At 33.0% G+C, this 21,482-nt stretch overlaps 1 protein-coding gene across 3 annotated transcripts in view; it reads left to right on the top strand.

The window, feature by feature from the left end:
- Positions 1 to 21,482, top strand: part of YTHDC2 (YTH N6-methyladenosine RNA binding protein C2) — a 69,096-nt gene that overhangs the window by 36,427 nt on the left and 11,187 nt on the right. For 2 of the 3 annotated variants that reach the window (XM_060009006.1, XM_060009005.1), the window contains exons 18-26: positions 4,980 to 5,085; positions 6,545 to 6,664; positions 6,973 to 7,245; positions 9,735 to 9,861; positions 10,908 to 11,113; positions 11,468 to 11,663; positions 13,697 to 13,806; positions 15,176 to 15,468; positions 19,568 to 19,742. In XM_060009006.1, coding sequence (XP_059864989.1) covers positions 4,980 to 5,085; positions 6,545 to 6,664; positions 6,973 to 7,245; positions 9,735 to 9,861; positions 10,908 to 11,113; positions 11,468 to 11,663; positions 13,697 to 13,806; positions 15,176 to 15,468; positions 19,568 to 19,742 — 1,606 coding nt within the window. The remainder of the gene's footprint in view (positions 1 to 4,979; positions 5,086 to 6,544; positions 6,665 to 6,972; positions 7,246 to 9,734; positions 9,862 to 10,907; positions 11,114 to 11,467; positions 11,664 to 13,696; positions 13,807 to 15,175; positions 15,469 to 19,567; positions 19,743 to 21,482) is intronic. The other variant, XM_060009007.1, reaches the window with a different exon arrangement.

Here is a 21,482-nt window from a genome sequence, read left to right as displayed (position 1 = left end):
ACAGTTTGCTGATGGGAGTTTATATTGATGTGACTTCTTCAGAGGATGATTTGAAACTGTTTATCCAGATCTCCCCTTTAGCAGTGGATTCTACTTCTCATAATTTATCCTGAGCATACTTGTACTCAGGATAAATGTGTGCCAAGTATGTGGCACTCATAGTATGTGTGCCAAGATGTATGTTTAAGAATGTTTTTTGCAGTATTATTTGTAGTAGTGAAAAGTCTAGGAACACTGTAGTATCCATAACTAGTGAAGTGATTAAGCAAATTGTATTATTGTCACACAATGTCATACTAAGTAACTGTTAAAAGGAAATATGTAGATGTATGTGTTTTATATGGAATGAGTTTTCAGAAACTCATATTAATTGAAAAAAGTAAGGTATAAAACATGTATCTAGTATTTTCTTGTTCTAAAAAATATGCATGTGTACGTTTGCATGTATATTTAGACACATATGTTGTTGAGGCTGAGATAAACATTACAAAACAATGATTGTTGACTCTGAGAAGGAGGATTTGTGGGGCTCTTGGAGGAAGGAGACAATTTTTATTTTTGTATTTTTTGTATTTCAGTTATTTAGCACATACTTGCATTACTTTTTCATTTTTAAAAAGGCAAGATTAAAAAGAGTCGTATTTTTCAGTAATTATTTGACTAATTTTTCTTGCATTTTAACTAACAAGAAAACATCAGATACTGACTTTAAGAGTGCTGCCTACTGCAGACGGTGGATACATTGATTTCTGTACTTTATAACTTCATAGAATGCTCTTTGTTGTTGTTATTTGTTGTTGTTATTGTGTCAGTTGTCTTCTTATGACAAGTGTGGCTTGGCACATTGAGCTGGACTTATACCATGTTAATAGTATATTATCAGGGATAAAAATCAGAAATTATAGAAATTTTCTTTGTCATCTTTTTCAACAGATGTTTTTTGGCAGCCTTCACTGTGCAAGTGTTAGGGGTGCAATGATGAATAAACTATGGTCTGATGGGTAAAGTTTGAGATGGGGAAATGTTGCAGTCCATCTTGGAATCCAATAAATTAAGCAATTTTAATATTATGTGATCTGCACTGTAACTAGATAATGCTTCTAGAGGAGTTAAGATAGAATCTGAGACAAATATGATTAACTAGTTATTTTGGGAAGGCATTGCAGAGGGAAAACATTCACAGAGGCCTAAAGGCAAGAGTGACAAAGAAAGTTGTTTGGATGGAGTTTAGTTTAGAGGAGAATAATGAAAAATGAGTGGAAAGAGGTAAGTTGCAGACTGGTCCTTTAGGACCATTTTGTATTTTCTCTCTCTCCTTTTTCTTTTTAATAACATGGCTATAGTATTCTTTCATCTTTTTGAGGAATGAATAGGTAGAGACAAAAATGATGGTAGGAGGACCCCAGTAGGAGACTCTTTTCATTAATCCTGTCATTTACAATAAGGGAGAGATGAGAGTAGCCTGAATTATTATAGTGGTGGTTGAAATAAAGAGGAATATAGGCATACCTCCCCTTACTGCACTTCTCAGATACTGAATTTTTTACAAATTGAAGGTTTATGGCAATCTTGTGCACCCTGTGTTGAACAAGTCTATCAGCACTATTTTTCCAACGGCGTTGCTCAATTCTTGTCTCTGTGTCACATTTTGGTAATTCTTGAAATATTTCAAACTTTTTCATTATTACTATATTTGTTATGGTGATCTCTGATCAGTGGTCTTTGATGTTATTATTGTAATTGTTTTGGGATACCACGAACTGTGCTCGTATAAGAAGGCAAACTTAATCCATAAATATTGTGTGTGTTCTGACTGCTCCACCGATCAGCCATTTCCCATCTCTCTCCTTGTTCTTGGGCTTCCCTATTCCCTGAGACACAATACTGAAATTAGGCCAATTAATAACCCTACAGTGGCACCTAAGCGTTCAAGTAAAAGGAAGAGTCGCACTTTTCTCACTTTAAATCAAAAGCTAGAAGTGAATAAGCTTAGTGAGGAGGGGATGTCAAAAGGTAAGACAGGCCGAAAGCTAGGCCTCTTAGCACCAGTTAGCCAGGTTGTGAATGTGGAGGAAAAGTTCTTGAATGAAATAAAAAGTGCTACTCCATTGAACACATGAATGATAAGAAATCGAAACAGCCTTATTGCTGATGTGGAGAAAGTTTTAGTGGTCTGGATAGAATATCAGATCAGCCACAACGTTCCCTTAAGCCAAAGCCTAATCCAGAGCAAGGTTCTAACTCTATTCAGTTCTGTGAAGGCTGAGAGAGGTGAGGAAGCTGCAGAAGAAAAGTTTGAAGCTAGCAGAGGCTGTTTCATGGGGTTTAAGGACAGAAGCCATCTTCATAACATAAAAGTGGAGGTGAAGCAGCAAGTGCTGATATAGAAGCTGCAGCAAGTTATCCAGAAGATTTAGCTAAGATAATGAGGGTGGCTACACTAAACAGATTTTCCTTGGAAAGCAGCCATTTCTTGGAAGAAAATGCCACTAGGACAGGCTGACTCTCTTGTTAGGAGCTAATGCAAGTGGTGATTTGAAGTTGAAGCCAATGCTCATTGACCATTTTAAAAGTCCTAAGGTTCTTAAGAATTATGTTATATTTACTCTGCCTGTGCTTTATAAATGGAACAACAAAGCCTGGATGACAGCACATTTGTTTACAATATGTTTACTGACTATTTTAAGCCCACTGTTGAGACCTGCTGCTCAGAAAAAGTGACTCCTTTCAAAATACTACTGCTCATTGACAATGCACCTGGTCACCCAAGAACTCTAATGGAGATGTGCAACGAGATTAATATTGTTTTCTTGCCTGCTAACACAACATTCATTCCTCAACCCATAGATCAAAGAGTAACTTCAGCTTTCAAGTCTTATTCGTTAAGAAATACATTTTGTAAGGTTATAATTGCCATAAATAGTAATTCCTCTGATGGATCTGGGCAAAGTAAATTGAAAACCTTCTAGAAAGGATTCACCACTCTAGATGCCATTAGGAACATTTGTGATTCATGGGGAGACGTCAAAATATCAACATAAACAGGAGTTTGGAAGAAGTTGACTCCAACCCTCATGGATAACTTTGAGGGAGGAAGTAACTGCAAATGTGGTGGAAAGAGCAGGAGAACTAGAATTAGAAGTAGAGCCTGAAGATGTGACTGAATTGCTGCAATCACATGATGAAACTTTAACAGATGAGGAGTTGCTTCTTATGGATGAGCAAAGAAAGTGGTTTCTTCAGATAGAATCTACTCCTGGTCGAGCTGCTGTAAAGATTGTTGAAATGACAACAAAGGATTATATTACGTAAACTTAGTTGATAAAGCAGCAGCAGGGTTTGAGAGAATTGACTCTGATTTTGAAAGAAGTTCTGTGGGTAAAATGCTATCCATCCAACAGCATGGAATGCTTCAGAGAAATAGTTTATGAAAGGAAGAGGCCGTTGATGTGGCAAACTTCATGATTGTCTTATTTTAACAAATTGCCACAGCCTTCAGCCTTCAGCTGATCAGTCAGCAGCCATCAACACTGAGGCATGACTCTCCACCAGCAAAGAGGCTATGACTTTGAAGTCTCAAATGATGGCTAACGTTTTTTAATAATAAAGTATTTTTTAAATTAAGGTATGCACGTTGTTTATTTAGACGTAATGCTATTGCATGCTTAATGTACTACAGTATAGTGTAAACATAACTTTTCTGTGTATTAGGAAACCAAAACATTCTTGTGATTCACTTTATTGCAATGTTTGCTTTATTGCCATGGTCTGGAACTGAACCTGAAATATCTCTGAGGTATGCCTGTAAGTAACTAATTCAAGAGATATCCAGGAGAGTAATATTGGCGATTGTATGTCCAGGGGGTGGGGGTTAAGGAATAGAGTGGAATGAAGGATGTCTTACAGGTTTCTATGAAAATTTTGTGGATGGTGGTGCTATTGTCGGGGAAAATGTGAAGCGTGGTTATGTGGGGAGAATTAATTTTTGGTTGTGTTGTTTGAGTTGACTGTGGAAAATCCAAATGGAGCTAAGAGCCTTCTGAAATATAGGTCTAGAATTAGGATAAGGAGACCTAGGTGCTCGGAACTTGAAATTAGGAGGATTATTAATATCACTTGGGAGAGAGCAGAATAAGGAGAGCAAAGGGCTAAGGTCTGACCTCAGAGGAACATCAACATTTAAGAACTGGGAAGGATAGAAATCTTTCAGAGGAGGCTGGATAGGTGGGAAAGCTAATGGGTATGTAGTGAGGGAAATATTTGATGAAGGAAGGAATGGTCCAACAATGTCAGATTTTCTAACTTGTATCACACTGTGTTATAGTTAGGTTTGTCTCTTTGGATTATGAGCTTTGTGAGGCTACGTAGGGATATTTCTGTATCTCTGTCACTTGGCATATTCAGCCTTGCTATTAGCTGATACAGGGACTTTGGATGAAATTAAAAGTGACTGCTTTTCCTCAAGATGTATTTCTAGTGCTTTCCAGAAAATTATGCAAGTCTCTATGATCGTGGGGTAAATGACACTCCCTTAGAGTTGTGTAATGCATAACTTCCACAACTCTGTGTTTAGTGGGCCTAAACACAGTGCTTAGTATCAGCTCTGTAAAATTGATTAAATTTAAATTACCATATATTTATTCACACCTTATTTTTTACTCACTTTTATTTTTGTGTATATATATATATAGAGAGAGAGAGAGAGAGAGAGTATATAAATTTTTACCATTGTCTTAGAAGTATTACTTGTCAGGTAGTATTACTTGTCATTCATGAATCTCACTTAATGAAATAATTGAGTCCCACAAATGTGAAGTACCTTTTCAAAGGTTAGGGGATCAGTATCAGAGTAGAGGTTCAGACTCACATGTCCTGATACTGGTTCATTGTTCTGTCTCCTAAATCATATTGCTTTTACAGTTTCCTTATTATAGTCTTTATTCCTTGTTTGAGCCTTAATTTTGTGTTTCAATTTTAAGGGCAGGGCGATGCAGACCTGGAATTTGTTTCCGGCTGTTCAGTAGACTTCGATTCCAGAATATGTTGGAATTTCAGACTCCAGAACTTTTGAGAATGCCATTACAGGTGGAAATTTACTTAACTCTATCTAAAAGGCTATTTTTTGTGGGTGAGGGAGGAGAGGGACCATTTCAACTTATACTGATTGGGCTTTTAAAAAATCAATTTATAAAATAAAATTATAAAGTATATATTATGGAGGGTGGTTATATATAACTAATATTTTTTTCTGTATAAGAAAATTTAACTCAAAAACCTCCAAAATTTAAAAGAATTACTTGAGTGCATTTGAATTTTAGTATGGTTTATAGATACATTGTTTTTTTAATGTAACATTCTAGGAGTCTGTCAACCACCTGAGTGTTCACCTTTTAAATTCTCAATGAGAAGTAGAAAACAAATCATTTAAAGTACAAAAGATAATACCAAAATCTCAGTTTAAGATGCTGATCTTACCTTGGTAGTTTTGGAATTGAGTTCACTGAGATTTCCTGGCCTGTATGAATTGTTTTCCTTTTGGTTTTCTGACTTCATGGAACAGCCAAACACTATGTACTTTCTAGGGAAAACTGTCAGAAGTGCATTAATTTGATTCTCTGGTGTGCTGAGCTAGATGCTGGCTTCCAAACCTTAAAGAGACACTGGGTCATATTTTTGGCATCCAGGTACCTGGATGACTTCCCACTTCTCCATGCCTGTGTGCCATTTTCTGTTCTTCTTAGGATATGCAAAGTTCTTAACAAAAGCCTAAATTATCTCTCCTGCTTGTGTCTCCAGTTTTAATTTTTTAATTCTTGCCTTTCCTCTTCTCTCTGCTCATACCAGTAGTTTCAGTTTCTGAAGCACATTTTGTTTCCTTCTATCTTAGGGCCTTCATATGTGCTATCCCCTCTCCATTGAAACCACCCCCTTATTCCTTTTCTGTTTAATTCCTAATTAATCTGTACATCTTACTTTAAGTGTCATTTCCTCAGAGAAATTGTCTTTGACTTCCCATGGCTGCCTCCTCCTACTCTTTCTTGAACTTGTGTTTACGTCTTTAGTTCCCTGTATCCTTCATAGCACTTATCCCAGTTGTAATTAAGTAGTTAATTATATAATTATTCTGTTTTTCACACACAGTGAAAATCCATGGGGGCAGTGTCTGCCTATCCTCTTCTTTTTCTCCAACTTGATACATGGTGCCTGGCACCTAGCAAAAACTTAAATATTTGTTGAATGGATAAAAGATTCTAGAATGTAATATAAAGGGAAAAAAAAGATTTTTGGACAGTGACTGTTATTGTTATATATAAGAACTGTGTGAGGAGACATTGCCCACTGTTGATGGAGGATGGTTATTAAGATTCTCGCACTAAAGTATGAGCCCATCTTTCATAGAAAGACATTGTTCCCTCTGCTGTTCATTTTAATCAGAGACTCTACTAGTCTGTGTTGGGAAACTATAGTTCCCAGGATTTTTAGAAAAATAAATATCAATTATAAGTGTCAGTATTTCAAAATTATTTGCTCTTCTTATTTACAGGAACTTTGTTTACATACCAAACTCTTAGCCCCAGTTAATTGTCCTATTGCTGATTTCCTTATGAAAGCTCCTGAACCTCCACCAACTTTAATTGTAAGAAATGCTGTGCACATGCTTAAGGTTGGTGTCTTAATAGTTTCATTTTACCTGAAATTTAAACCAATTGAGAATATGTCTTAACTAATTTTTTACCTAAAAAAATTATCTTCGTATTATGTATTTTGAATAATACTCTCGTGGTAATTATAGTAACACAGTAGGTATAGTTCATTTTTACGTAATATATTTGAAGCAAAATATATTTTTTATGAGGTACAGTAGCAAAAGAAAATTTATGTTCTTGTATCTTACTTATGGATTTTTAAGTATGTGGTTTGATTAAACAGTTTTTGGTCATGTCAAGTTCTATTTTATATCCTTTTATTTAGACAATAGATGCAATGGATGCATGGGAAGATCTCACTGAACTTGGATATCATTTGGCTGACTTGCCAGTAGAACCACATCTTGGTAAAATGGTCCTATGTGCTGTGGTGTTAAAGTGTCTGGATCCCATCCTTACAATTGCCTGCACACTAGCCTATCGAGATCCGTTTGTCCTGCCAACACAGGCCTCTCAAAAACGTGCAGCTATGCTTTGTAGGAAACGTTTCACTGCAGGGACTTTCAGTGACCACATGGCACTTCTCAGAGCATTCCAGGTACTATTATTGTCATTTTATTTTTGAAATGTTGCTGGTTAAACACATTTCTAGGGTAAGTGTAACAAATTAAAAAATAGATATGATTCTGTTAATTTTGTTTCATTATAAAGTCACATTTTATTAATTGCTCAGAAAAATACCTTCCTAAACTGTTAATATGTTAAAATTATCATGTTTTTCTCTACTTTTTTCTTTCATTTTCTCAGTTTTCTCCTTGTAAAACTATGTATATATTTATTTTTATTTATACTTATATATTTATTTCTTTTTTATAAACCCAAATTCCTTATCTTTAATCATATCTTGTTTAGGAATGCTTTAAAATTTTAGTTAAGAAACATTGTATATTATTCAAAGTATATAGAACAAAACTTAGAAGAAAATTATCTTGAATTTAATATCCATTTATTGATTTTTTACAGTAGGTTCCTTTCTTGTGTGCTCAAGAGACTATGTTAAGAATTTAATTTTATAAAACAAAATCCAAAAATCACTTAAAAATTTTAAGATAATAATAGTGAGAAATTGAGGAAAGTGATAAATGGGAAAGAAAAGATAAGTATAGTGAACCTGAGTAAAGGAAATGATATATAATTTAGAAATTCAGCTATGTGGGGGAAGAATATGTTATTTCTTGAACAGGTAGACATGTTATTTATCCTTCAATTCTCTTGAATGTAGGCTGTATCTATACATTAAAAAATTGTGTTTTTGCAGAAAGTACTCTTTTCCAGGCATACAGAATTTTTCCAATATATACAATTAAAAAAGTAATTATAAGGTCTTTTGTGGGCATTATTGAATAGTGGTTGATGCATTGCTATTAATTTGGTCTATTAGATACCATATATTATAGTAGATCAGTTGAGTGATTATAACTGGGGGGAGATTTGGAGTAGAATTCCTATCTATTCTTTGTTTTTTCCCCAGCTCCTTCAAAAACAGAGAAGGTAAATTACTGCTTTTGTCTTTCTGTTATATTCCAAAGCAAGATAATTCATTTTCAAAGAGAGCTCCATTATGCTACATATAGGTGATTTCTAGGAATCCTACTTTCCATTCTCAGACATTAGGAGGGTGATATAAAGATTATTTTTAGAGGCCTGAAGTGGCAGGTTTCTTAGATATAAATGGTATTATGATGGCTTAATTGAAAATCTCCCATACTTCAGTGGAGGAAAGTTAGCAGGCACATTTGTAAAGGTAAATATTTTTACATAGCTAGGTATTTAGGTTGCCTGATACTTTGTTCTCATTGGGATTTTATAAACTCAATGGCTTTCATAGCATTTGAGTATAAATTGAAAATGATAAATTCTATTTGGTCATAAAGTCTTAGATTTTATTTTAAAATTATTCTAAAAAATTAGATGTTATTGACATATAACATTATGTTAGTTTTAGGTGTACAACCTAATGACAGTATTTATATATATTGTGAAATGATCACCACAATAAGTCTAGTTAACATCCATCACCACACATAGTTAAAAAATTTTTTCTTGTGATGAGAACTTTTAAGGTCTACTCTCTAGTCTGTTAATTAGAGTTGTGATGATTTCACAATACAAATCATTATGTTATGCACCTAAAACTAATGTTATATGTCAATTATGTCTCAATAAAATTATTTATTAAAAAAATTACTCTCAGGGACTTCCCTGGCGATCCAGTGGTTAAGACTTCATGCTTCCAGTGCAGGGGGTGCAGGTGCAATCCCTCACTGGAGAACTAAGATCCGACATGCCGCTCAGTGGAGGCAAAAAAAAAAAATATTTCTCTCAAATGAACTTTTTACAAAACAGAAATAGAGTCACAGATGTAGAAAACAAACTTATGGTTACCAAGGGGGAAAGAGGGAGGGGAGGGGTAAATTGGGAGATTGGGATTGACATATACTCACTACTATATATAAAATAGATAACTAATAAGAACCTACTGTATAGCACAGGGAACCCTACTCAGTACTCTATAATGACCTGTAGGGGAAGAGAATCTAAAAAAGTGGATATGTGTATATGTATAAGTGATTCACTTTGCTCTGCAGCAGTAACTAACACAACATTGTAAACCAACTGTACTCCAATAAAAATTAATTAAAAAAATAAATGTTGATGTTGAAAAATGAAAAAAAATTACTCTCTTAGCAACTTTCCAGTATACAGTACAGTGTTATTAACCATAGTCACTATGCTATATATTATGTCTCCAGGACTTATTTATTTTTATAGCTCAAAGTTTGTACCTTCTGATCCCCTTCACTTATTTCATCCACCCTCCTCACTCCTCTAAGCCCCCGCCTCTTGCAACCATTAATCTGCTCTCTGTATCTATGAGTTTGTTTTTGTTTTTCATAGTCTTAGATTTTATAAAGTAATTAGAAAAAGGAGAATTGACCTTGAGTGGTTATTGTAGTGATTTTCAGTTACTTTGGTTCCTAAGAAGTGATTAGAAACGTGTCTTGTTATGTAATTATATTTTTATAGGCATGGCAGAAGGCTCGAAGTGATGGGTGGGAGCGAGCCTTTTGTGAAAAGAATTTTCTTTCACAAGCTACTCTGGAAATAATCATAGGCATGAGAACTCAGTTGCTTGGTCAACTTAGAGCATCAGGTAAAGTTTTCTTCCAAAGAACCTATTTAAACTACTGAGAGTTGCCTATACGTTATAGTATTTCTAGTGTTAACTAACACCATCTTATATTATTTTTATGACATTATCATGTTGTATATCTTATGTTCATGAACTGCTTTGTAGACTTCTGCATGACCTCAACTTTTGTTTGTTGATTAAAAAAATGATATTGTAGAAGCTATAGTTGAGAAATATATGAATGCTTTTTGATACTGTTGGCAATGAGCCATTTATAATATATTTGTTGGCAAAAATCAATTTAGAGATTGTACTTGTTATATTTTATCATTATTAATAAATATTTAGCTCTATGAAAGAGAAATTACAAAAATTTAAGTAGATTGATATGAAAGCTGGCCTTTATATTTTTGGAACATAAAACAACTAGTAATCACTTGAAGGCACTTGATTTTTTTTTTTTAAAGAGAATGTCAGTTTTGCTATTTCATTTTAGAACTGCTCCTTTGAATTTCTTTTTGAGTGGCATAGTACATTGAGGAAACAGAAGAAAAGTACCTGAGCCTGGATTTATGGAATAGCTGAAGTGCCAAAGTAATATAAGGAATGAACCAGAGGATTCAGAGTTGTCTCAAATATGGGGAAATATGAAGGACTTTTGAAATTCAAGCAAGAGTACTTTATATTTACTTGACTTCACTTCCAGGATTAGTTTCTGTCACAACCAAGATTTATTAATACCATTCAGCAGAATAGTTTAGGTTTTCAGCTATGATTTTAGTATGTTTCTGATAGCAGCTTATGAAGAACTTTATTGCAAGAATATGTATTTGTTTCTGAAGTCCCTAACTCCTCAATGAATCTTCTGCTTACTTTAGCCTAAGCAAACTTAAACTTTCTTCGAACATTGACTATATTATAAACTTTTCAGAGGAGATTTTATGAATTATTGTGGCATTTGAATCATTAAACTTGTATGGATTATACAATTTTTTGTTAAAAACCCAAATTTAAAAGTATATTTTGTGCAATAGAAAAAGTTGGTGTGGTTTGTTTCCTCTTTCTAGGTTTTGTGAGAGCACGAGGTGGTGGTGACATTCGAGATGTTAACACAAATTCTGAGAACTGGGCTGTCGTTAAAGCTGCATTGGTTGCAGGCATGTATCCTCATTTAGTCCACGTGGACAGAGAGAATGTAGTATTGACAGGGCCAAAGGAGAAAAAAGTACGGTTTCATCCCACTTCAGTTCTCAGTCAGTCTCACTATAAAAAGGTAAAACTTTTTGAATGCTCTTAGGCCTTGAGGTAAAACTAATCTAATTTAGATAGTTGAAGATCAATAAAAAAATGCTCCCAATGCCAACCTGCTTTAAGAAATTAATTAGTTATGTATGTATAATTCAACATTGGAACAATATTTTGGTTGAGTCTTAAAGTTGGAAGAGGTAATGTGTTAAGTATTGAGGACTTTTGTACAAACTACATGACCAATGACTTGCTTTAATTTTTGTTTGGGTACTAATATACAACATCTATTTCGCTGAGGGACTTTGTACATTTTAAAAGTATTACCAGTAAATTAAGTGATAAATTTACTTAACAGTTTTAAAATTTATTTTCCTAATAGATTCCTCCAGCTAATGGTCAAGCTGCAGCAATTCAGGCACTGCCCACAGATTGGCTTATTTATGATGAAATGACCAGAGCTCATAGAATAGCTAATATTAGATGTTGTTCAGCAGTGACACCTGTCACTGTATTGATATTTTGTGGACCAGCTAGGTTGGCAAGTAATGCTCTTCAGGAACTTTCATCTTTTCGAGGTAAATATATTATTGAAGGAAATACAAATCTATTTGAAATAAAATTTTTTCTTCTTACTAAACCAAACAAATTTTGAAATTATAAAAATTTATGTGGTACTAGCTCCCTTTTGATGTATTAAGACTAATTAAAAATTACTAAAGTGTACCATTGTTCTTGAAATTGATTTCTAAGGTAACTTGATATTCATTTGTGCATTTTTGATTAAACTTGTTGATAGTCTGTTTTTTTCTTCCACTTGAATTTAAATGATAGTTTAACATAAAAAACAGGTAATTGTTTAACTACCAAATATAAAATAGATAGCTAGTGGGAAGCAGCCCCTTAGCACAGGGAGATCAGCTCCTTGCTTTATGACCACCTAAAGGGGTGGATAGGAAAGGTGGGAGGGAGCCGAAAGAGGGAGGGAATATGGGGATATATGTATATGTATAGCTGATTCACTCTGTTATACAGCAGAAACTAACACAACAATGTAAAGCAATTATACTCCAATAAAGATGTTAAAAAGAAAACAAAAAAGTAATTGTTTAAAGGAAATGTTACCCATAATCCCACTACCCTTACGCAAACACTTTTTAATATTATACATTTTTTTCTGTATGTTTACATATTTTAGGTTATTTTACCCATACTGTTTATATTCTGCTATTTTCATTTCACAAAATATAAAAAACATTTTTAATATTTCATATTAATGGCTGGAAAATATTCTATCACATTATAGTGACATAATGCATTTGAAATGTTCCTTTATAGTCGGACATCTAGATTGTTTCCAATTTTTTGCTATTTGGTGATTCAGCAAATATTTATTGGGCAACTATTACATGTCAGTTATTGTGCTAGGCATTGAGGATATAACAGAAAACAAGATATACAAAGTATTTCTGTCTTCAGGAGTTCACCTGTTAGTGGGTGTTGACATATAGCAAAAAAGTAAATAACATGCATGGTACTTTGAAGAAAATGAAGAGGGTCTCCTTAGGAGTGACCTACTTTAGAAAGGGACCTTAGACAAGTTTCTCTGAGGAGATGAGATTTAAGCTGAGCTCTAAAGTATGAGAAGAAATCAGCCATGTGAAGATGCAGAAATATGCTCTAGGTAGGAGAAGATGTCGAGGACCAAGATTCTGCACTAGGAAATGATATAGGAACAGACAGAAAGATTGTGTGATTGGGACCATAGTGATGAAGGTGAGAGTGGGATGATCTGAGGTTGAAAGAAAGACATGGACTTGTAAAGGAAAATGCAAGGGAAACCGTTGAAGGGTTTTAAGAAGGGAGTAACATGGTGTGATTTATGTTAAAAAAAAATCATTTTGGCTGTGAGAATGGATTGCTTGAAGGAGCAAGGACGGAAGAGAAGAGGCAGGTAGGAGGCTTTTGCAGTGGTCTTATGATAGATAATGATGGCTCAGAACTACAGTGATGGCATCTGATATGAAAAGAAATAGATCTAAAATTATTTTGGATGTACTAGTAATGGCTGGATCGAATGTGGGTGGTGAGTGAAAGGGAGGAATCATTAATTCTTGGGTTTTTGGCTGTGATAGCTAGTTGAATAATTGGTGCCACTTATTTGAGATTCAGAAAACTGGGAGGAGCAGGTTGTGTAGGGAAGTCAGGGGTCCTCTTAGACATGTTAAATTTGAGATGGCTAAGGAATCCTAAGTAAGATTTTTTTCTTTTTGAGTCAGTGGATTTATTATCCATATCTGGAGCTCAGGGAAAAAGTTTGGACTAGCAATACAAATTTGGAAATCATCAGCTAGTAAATGATATTAAAAAGAAGAGGGTTCTTGACAAAATTTGAAAAATTCTTTTATTTAGAATTTGAGTAGAGAAATAAACAATGGCCAGATACTGAGTTTTAATTTGTGACCTGTTGTGTTTGGAGAACTCCCCACACAAATTGTTAGTATATCAGGAGGATTTGTGTAAATGTAGAGTATCTATATTGACTTACTATTTTGTCTGTGATATAAGATAGTAAAAGTGAATTTTTTTTCCTTTCAATATGTGTGAACAGCAGATGGTATTCCTAATGACAGTAGTGATAGTGAAATGGAAGACAGAACTACTGCTAATTTGGCAGCTTTAAAACTTGATGAGTGGCTCAATTTCAAACTAGAGCCAGAGGTAAGTTGCTTTTTAGTAGTGTGATAGATTTCTTTTATTCAGTTGTATGAATTGATACACAGTGTGATGAAAATTATATCTTTAAAATTGAGCCCTTAGTATGAGAGAATACAGCTTGTTTTTCAGTTTTCATACATTCTCTGCCATATTGGGGTTTATTCTCTAGAGGATTTGAAAAATCTAGGTGTGGCTCAGTATTTGAGCATGGTAATATTTGAATATTTTTGTGTATATAAGAAAATATTGAATATTGGGTACACAAGAAATCCTTTCATTTTATGTAACTCTGTTTATAAGGGAAAGGTGTGAGTTCATCCTGTTTTCTCTTTTCATATTTCTCTGGAGTAGGAAAGATGAATGTTTTTTTTCAAATTAAAATTTTTCTTGATAAAGCCTTCCCTTAATTCCATCTTTACTTTTAAAGATAATTCTATATCCTTTTTTGGGACAATATCAACTGTTAAAAGTCAATACTGGCTAGGTTTACTTTTTTGCCATACATTCATTTATCACTTCAACCTACTGCAGTCTCATTTCCATTCCCATCGATCTTTCACTTCACTGAAACTGTGCTTGCCAAGGTCAATATTGTCTCCTCCAGGTTATCAAAGCCAGCCTGCTGTCCTTGATAAATTTGACCTTTCTCTCATATTTAGCTATTGTCCATACCCTTGTTTTTATTGATTCTGCCCTTCCCCATTTTTCTTCCTCACCCCTGTCCTAACTTCTTTGTCACTAGTTTCTATGACATTACTATTTCCTGATTCTTCTATCTAGAGAGGTCATTCCGTCTTAGGTTCTTTTACTAACTCTTCTGTATGTGTTTGTGCCTTAAATGTTAGATGTTCTCTAGTAGTCTGTTCTTTACTCTGTTCTTCTGTCTCTGCACAATCTCTAAGGACCTTACCTCTATGTGTAGATTTAGTAACCATTTATGCATTGATAACTTCCAGGTACATCTTATCTGTATCTCTAGCTTAAGCTTTTCTCTGGACCTATGAATTCAGCTGCCTTATGGACATCATCATTTGGCAGTAAAAATAAAGTATGAATGGAACTAAATGTATTTTTCTTTATTTACCCTGCTGTTACTTTTCCAGTATTAATCACACTCTACCACACATTGTTTACTTTCTCTCTCATTGGAGTGTTTCATTTGATTTTGGGTCTCTAGTGCCTCAAAATGGTAAATAAATTTTCTTTCTTTCATGCAACAGAAAGACTGAAATTGATAGTAAATGATATGAAATGTAAAACATGTTCTTTGGAAACAGTTTTAGACCTTAACTAATAAACAAATAGTTGTCTTGCAAGTGTGATAGATATTTTGCTTGTATCTATTTGAACTGAAGAAACCATTTTATTATAGGCAGCCAGTTTATTGCTGCAGCTTAGACAGAAGTGGCATAGCTTATTTTTACGCCGAATGAGAGCTCCATCCAAACCTTGGTCCCAAGTTGATGATGCTACCATAAGAGCAATTATAGCTGTTTTAAGCACTGAAGAACAGTCTGCAGGTTTACAACAACCATCTGGGATTGGCCAAAGGCCAAGGCCTATGTCTTCAGAAGAACTTCCTTTGGCATCATCTTGGAGGTCAAATAATAGTAGGAAAATTTCAGCAGATATTGAATTTTCTGATGAGTCTACTACTGCAGAAAGGTAAATTCATAACATTTTATCAAAACGAGATATTTTCTCTAGGAAAATAGTTATTTATCATAGAATCACATGCTTTTATAATATTTTAAAATTACTTTCTTATAATCTAAGATACACAAAAAGGTCGCAATAAAATAGGAAGAGTTACTTTCAAAAGATAACTCTTTCAAGTGTTAGATAATATTAAGGATTTCAAGCTCCTGGGGTCTTGAGTTATTTAACAAGGAAATTTTTTTGTCAGGAAAAGCTTAAAACGTTTAATTTCCAGAATTTACAAATTTAGGGTCTGAGAAAAAGATAGCAACATTTTTTATTATGTATTTTAGTTGATATATGTCAAGCCATATCTTTCCTAGATACTTCACAACGAGAAGTGTTGGCTGTGGCCATTTAGAAGAACAGCCTCCCCACAAGCCTTACCTAGATATTAATAACACTGACTAGTATTCCTACAGAAAAATACTTTATTCATTCATTCATACAGGGACACATTGAATGCCTGTTGTTCTTAGTGTGAGGGATATGGCAATGTGTAAGACAGACAAAATCTCTTTCTTCAGAGAGTTTACATTTTATTGAGGGGAGGCATACATATATTAAAAAAGTAAATAAATTTACTGTCTTGGCAAAATTTTTTAGTTTAGCTAACTTCTTTTATCCTTTCTAGCATTTAGCAATTAGATGTGATTTTTTTGTTTATTATATGATTAGTAATAATAATGAGAGCTCTTATATTGAATTATTTATCCAAAAATGTATTTGGTGGTATAATAGTGGTTATAGTGAATTGTTGGTCATGATGCAGAAATATTTCTGGTTGTAAAAATATTTGTTAGAATCAAATTTAAATTTCTTTATATCAGTTAATTTTTTTTTTTTAAACCAGGTTAGAATTGATAACACAGACAAAATTCTTGCTTGGAATGCTAATTTTGGCAGTATGGTAGATAGTCTCTGTGATAAGAATATGATTTCATTGTTAAAAACCTGAAAATAGGAACAATGGAAACATAAAAGATTTGTAGTGCTTATTGTTTTTCAAGGATCAGATGGAGTATATAGTACCTGCCTTCTTTTGATCAGATTTTACTTATTTGAATGAAGCATAAAAGCATGTTATCAGTTAAGACTTCAGTTGAAAAGGAATAATACATGGTGGTTTCCAAGTTCTTCATATATTACATTTTAGGAATAATTTAACCAATTGCTTAGAGAACCTTCTCGTAATATGCATCCCTGAACCTTTTTCTCTGATGTAGACACTGCCAAGTGAAAGGAAAATAGTAAAAAACACATTTTCTACTTAGACACGCTTCACTTTCTAAAAAGAGTGTTCTAAAAGTTTACTTGAACAATGATTGTTTAGAATGTGAGAATACATTTGCATAGAAATTATGTGGTAGAGTTATTTATAGACTAATGTGTAAAAAACCTGTTATATTCACAGAGACTTTTTACACACATATGTGTCTATATACATACACACATACTACACACATACAGTTTTAGGGGAAAAAACCCTTCATTTTTTTTTTTTCTTTATAAAAGTAAGACATACTCATTTAATAAAATTTGGAAATACAGAAGAAGAAAATCAGAATTATAAAGTGTAATATTAGTTATGCTTTAGAAACTGATTATCTTATAAATTCATTTCTCCACCTGTGATACCAGTGTCTACCATTTTCCTTTCCTTACAAGTTGTAGCCTTGCATTCTTCATTCTCTTGTCTGTTGAACAGTGAGATACAGAATTTCATCCACTTTTAGACTTTTGGTAGCATTAATAGATAAGGCCTGGAATTGATGTAGCTTGTTGAGGAATAGAATGAGGACTCTTAGGAAGATTTATTTTTGAGTGGAGAAGTTATAATCTTTCTAGGATTACTTCTTGGAGAAAAGGGAGTTATAGTTAGAGTTTTCATGCTAGCATGGCAAGATATAGATTAGGTAATTTCTTTTAATAAAAGCATTTTATTGAAACTATTTTTTAAAAGTTTAAGAAACTATTTAAAAATAGAAGTTACCCACATCCCACCTTAAAATTAAACCAATTTTTATTGTCATTTTCTAAATAATAACTTGCTCATTTACAGGGAATAAACATATCTTTTCTATAAGAAAAATGAGATATAAATGAGTTATCAGAACTCTTTGTTCCTCTTAAATAAAAATTTAGGTTGGAAGGGTTTACACGAATGTTTTGTTTCTACGTGCATGAAATTTTGGGGGGGAAGCCAAGTATGAGAGAAAAGCTTAGAATACAGCACAGAGTCAAAGATCAAATTGAAAACCACGAAAGTAGACATTTAGTTCTATTGAAAACATCATTTTTATTTTAATAAGGTATTACACTCAGTTAAGTTCTGTTACCTAATTTTTAGGTAAATAAAGTGCCAGGGAAAGAATGATGGAATTTTAGAGGTGTAACTTGATAATTCATTGAACGTCAATTCATGAGAGGGAAAAAAACCTGAAAAGTTGGTTCTTTACATTTATCAAGTTGTTATTAATTATTCAGATGTTTATTCATTATATATTTTCATTAATATTTTTAGGTTTTAGCTATTTTATTTCATTTTTGAACGAAATAGTGTTGGATCTAAGATACTTACTGAAAGAGAAGCAAATTGTGGGGATAAGCTATTTTAACTTGTTTTGAAGGCAGAATAATTATAATTGCAAGACTCAGTGGAAGTTTATGTACTATTGATGACTTGGCCTTTTTTGTTTTGTTTGTTTATTATAAATATTGTTAAACATAGCAAAGTAAATGATATGTCATGGTGAATTCCATATTTCAGCTTCAGTAGTTTACCAAGATTTTCACCTATTTGCTTTATCTACCCCAATTATGTTTTTCTTGCTTCCTTTCTTTTTCTGTTTACATATTTCAAAAATCAGTCTCACACATCATGTCATTTTACCCTTCTGTATTTAAATATGCATCTCTTAAAAATAGAGGGATTTTTCCTACATAATCAAAATCCAATTATCAGTCCCAATAAAATAATCATTTCCCCAATTCTCAAACTATAGATTTATTTGAAACAACATCTAGGGAGGACTCATGCATTGTATTAGGGTGTCTTGTTTCTTGAATCTCTTGTGATCTAGAGCAGTTAGTTCCTCTGCTGACTTTTTTAGGGAATGAGGTCAGTGGTATTAGATGTACCACATTCTGTATTGGTTTCTTTTTATTGCTATACCCTATGTATTTCATGGAAAATGGTGGTTAGCTCTCAGGGCTTGATTAGATCCAGTGTTTTGGCAAGAATATTTTATAGGTAGTGCTATGAACTTTATATTGCACTACTTTAGGAAGTACTTAATGTCTTTTTTTTAATGTCTGGTTGTTCCACTAAGATGTATACTTTTTAAAAAATTATAAAATTCCTGACTGCCGTTTTTGCTGCATTTATTGATAGAATTTTAAAACAGAAGAATCTTAGCGTTTATCTAATTTACTCCCTTTATCTAACAGGTAAGGAAATTAAAACTCAGATAAATTAAGACTTGTCCAGGATCACCTGCCTCGTTAGTTGTAAATTTAGTACTGTCCCAAAAACCTTCTCTCCTGACTCTAGTCCTGTCTTATTTCCACTTTACCATACTGTAATTTTTAGTATGCTTTTGAAATCTATTGTATTTGGCTTTACGATATTATATGAAAGTGGAATGGAAGCGGAGTCAGTGATATTCTAGTAAAGGCCATTAGCACAGGTATATTTAATTAATTTTATAATGTTAAAAGACATTAAACATCAATATAAGACATTATAATTGTTAAGGACTTCTCCTGGACTGACATTAAAAGAGATTAGGAGTTTTGTAAGGGAATAATACTTGGGTATTTAATATTAAGTTAAAGATTTTTATAGGTTGTTTTAAATGTATTTTTGTATTACTTTAAATGTTGTTTTTGTAAGTATACTGTAATAATACAACTCTTTCATCTAAATGTAATTGAAGAATGAAATTGCCTTTTTAAATACTATTCCATAAATCAAAGTGTCATTGGAGCTTTGGTTTGAAATGGACTGTGCTTTGTATTATGAACTTATGTATAACTGATCTTTGCTTTCTCATTTTCACTCAAGAGTATTGATGAAATCTCCATCTCCAGCACTGCACCCACCTCAGAAGTACAAAGATAGAGGAATTTTACATCCTAAACGAAGCACTGATGACAGGTCAGATCAGTCTTCTGTGAATACAGACAGCAATAATTATCAAAGTCCTTGTGCTAGTCCTTCTCCTCCATCCTCAGGAAAGGTAGAGTATCAAGGATTTGTAGCAAATCTGATGTTACATATTTAAACAAAATTATAAAATAATTGTTTTTAAGTGACTAATCATGGCCTCTGTTCTAGATATAAATAGAAGCTGACAAACTGAGTAAATATTTTAGTTTTTTCCTGCTTGCCAGATATTTTAGGTTATTATCATCTTGGGGTGTTTTAAACCTAATAGGTCATTCACTGATGGCATGTAGCTAGGCAGTTCATGATTTCCTTTCTGTATCTTTAGAACCTTTTTTTTGTTCAAAACAAATGACAAGAAGATTTTCTTAAATTAATTTTGGTTCATACCTTCAGAATTGAAAACAATAGTTTCTTTCAATTCTTAATTGATTTCTCCAATTCAATGGTTATATTAAAAAACACAAGACTGGATGGGGTTAGGAAGATAGGAAATGTTGATAAAGAATTGAGAACTATGTATCTTTTAAAAAATTTGTAATACGAATGACTTCAAATGTCTAGAATATGTTTACATTTACTTTCCTGCATTGTTAGTACCTGAGTATTCGATTAGTGTTCGTTAGCTATATGATGTGGTTCTGGTGAAAATGTCTGCTGAACTACTCTTGTTAAATAAGAGGAAAAGCAGTGTTTTTGCAGATTTGCATTCTTAGGTTTTAAGATTTTTTTGTTTTTTTGTTTTTAATTTTAAAGTGCCTTTATTAAGGCATAATTTACACAATAAAATTCACGGATTTAAACTGTACAATTGAGTGAATTTTGACGAATGTATACAATCATGTAACTGTACTATAGTCATGTAGAGAACATGCCCATCACCCCTAGATTCTGGCAACCACTAAACTACTCTTTGTTCTGGGAATTTTGCTTTATTTGGAACTTCCTGTAAATGGAATGTATATAGCTTTTTATGACTGGCTATTTCACTTTTGAAATTCATCTGTATTATTGAGTGTATTATTAGTTTATTACTTTTTATTGCTGAGTAGTATTCCATTGTATGGATATGCCACAGTATGTTTATCTATTTACCATTGATGGACATTTGGATCATTTCTACTTTTTGACTATTATGAATAATATTCAGGTACAAATCTTTACGTGTAGATATGTTTTCTAATCTTGGGTACATACCCAGGAGTAGGTTTGTTGGGTTGTATGGTAAGTGTAACTTTACAAGAAACTACTCAACTGTTTTCTGAAATAGCTGTACTATTTTCTATTCCCTTCAATAATCTATGAGAATTCCATTTGTTCAGTATTCATAACAATACTTAACATTACTAGTCTCTTAATTTTAGCCATTCTCATGGGTATATAGTGATACTCCACTGTAGTTTTACTTTGCATTTCCCCAGTGACTAAGGATGTTGAGCATCATTTCATGTGCTTTTTTGCCATTTCTGAATCTTCTTTGGTGAAATATCTGTGCAAATTTTTGTTAACCTCTTTACATTGTTTATTGGTTGTCTTTTTTTATTTAGTTGTAAGCGTTTCTTAGTATATTCTGGATACAAGTCTTAATTTTATGTTTTGAACATTTTTTCTAGTAGTCTGTGCTTGCATTTACATTTTCTTAATGGTGTCTTTTTTTTTTCTCATGTAACCCATCACTTTATTTATTTATGAGTGTTTTTAAAAATTTTTTATTGAGGTATGCTTGATTTACAATAGTATATTAGTTTTATGTGTACAACATAGTGATTCGATATTTTTATAGATCATACTCCACTTAAAGTTGTTACAAAAT

Source organism: Delphinus delphis, chromosome 3 (genome assembly GCF_949987515.2).
Source record: "Delphinus delphis chromosome 3, mDelDel1.2, whole genome shotgun sequence".
In the NCBI taxonomy this organism is placed as follows: Eukaryota; Metazoa; Chordata; class Mammalia; order Artiodactyla; family Delphinidae; genus Delphinus; species Delphinus delphis.
Note: the sequence above shows the minus strand (reverse complement) of the source record. Positions and strands in the feature narration are given on the sequence as shown.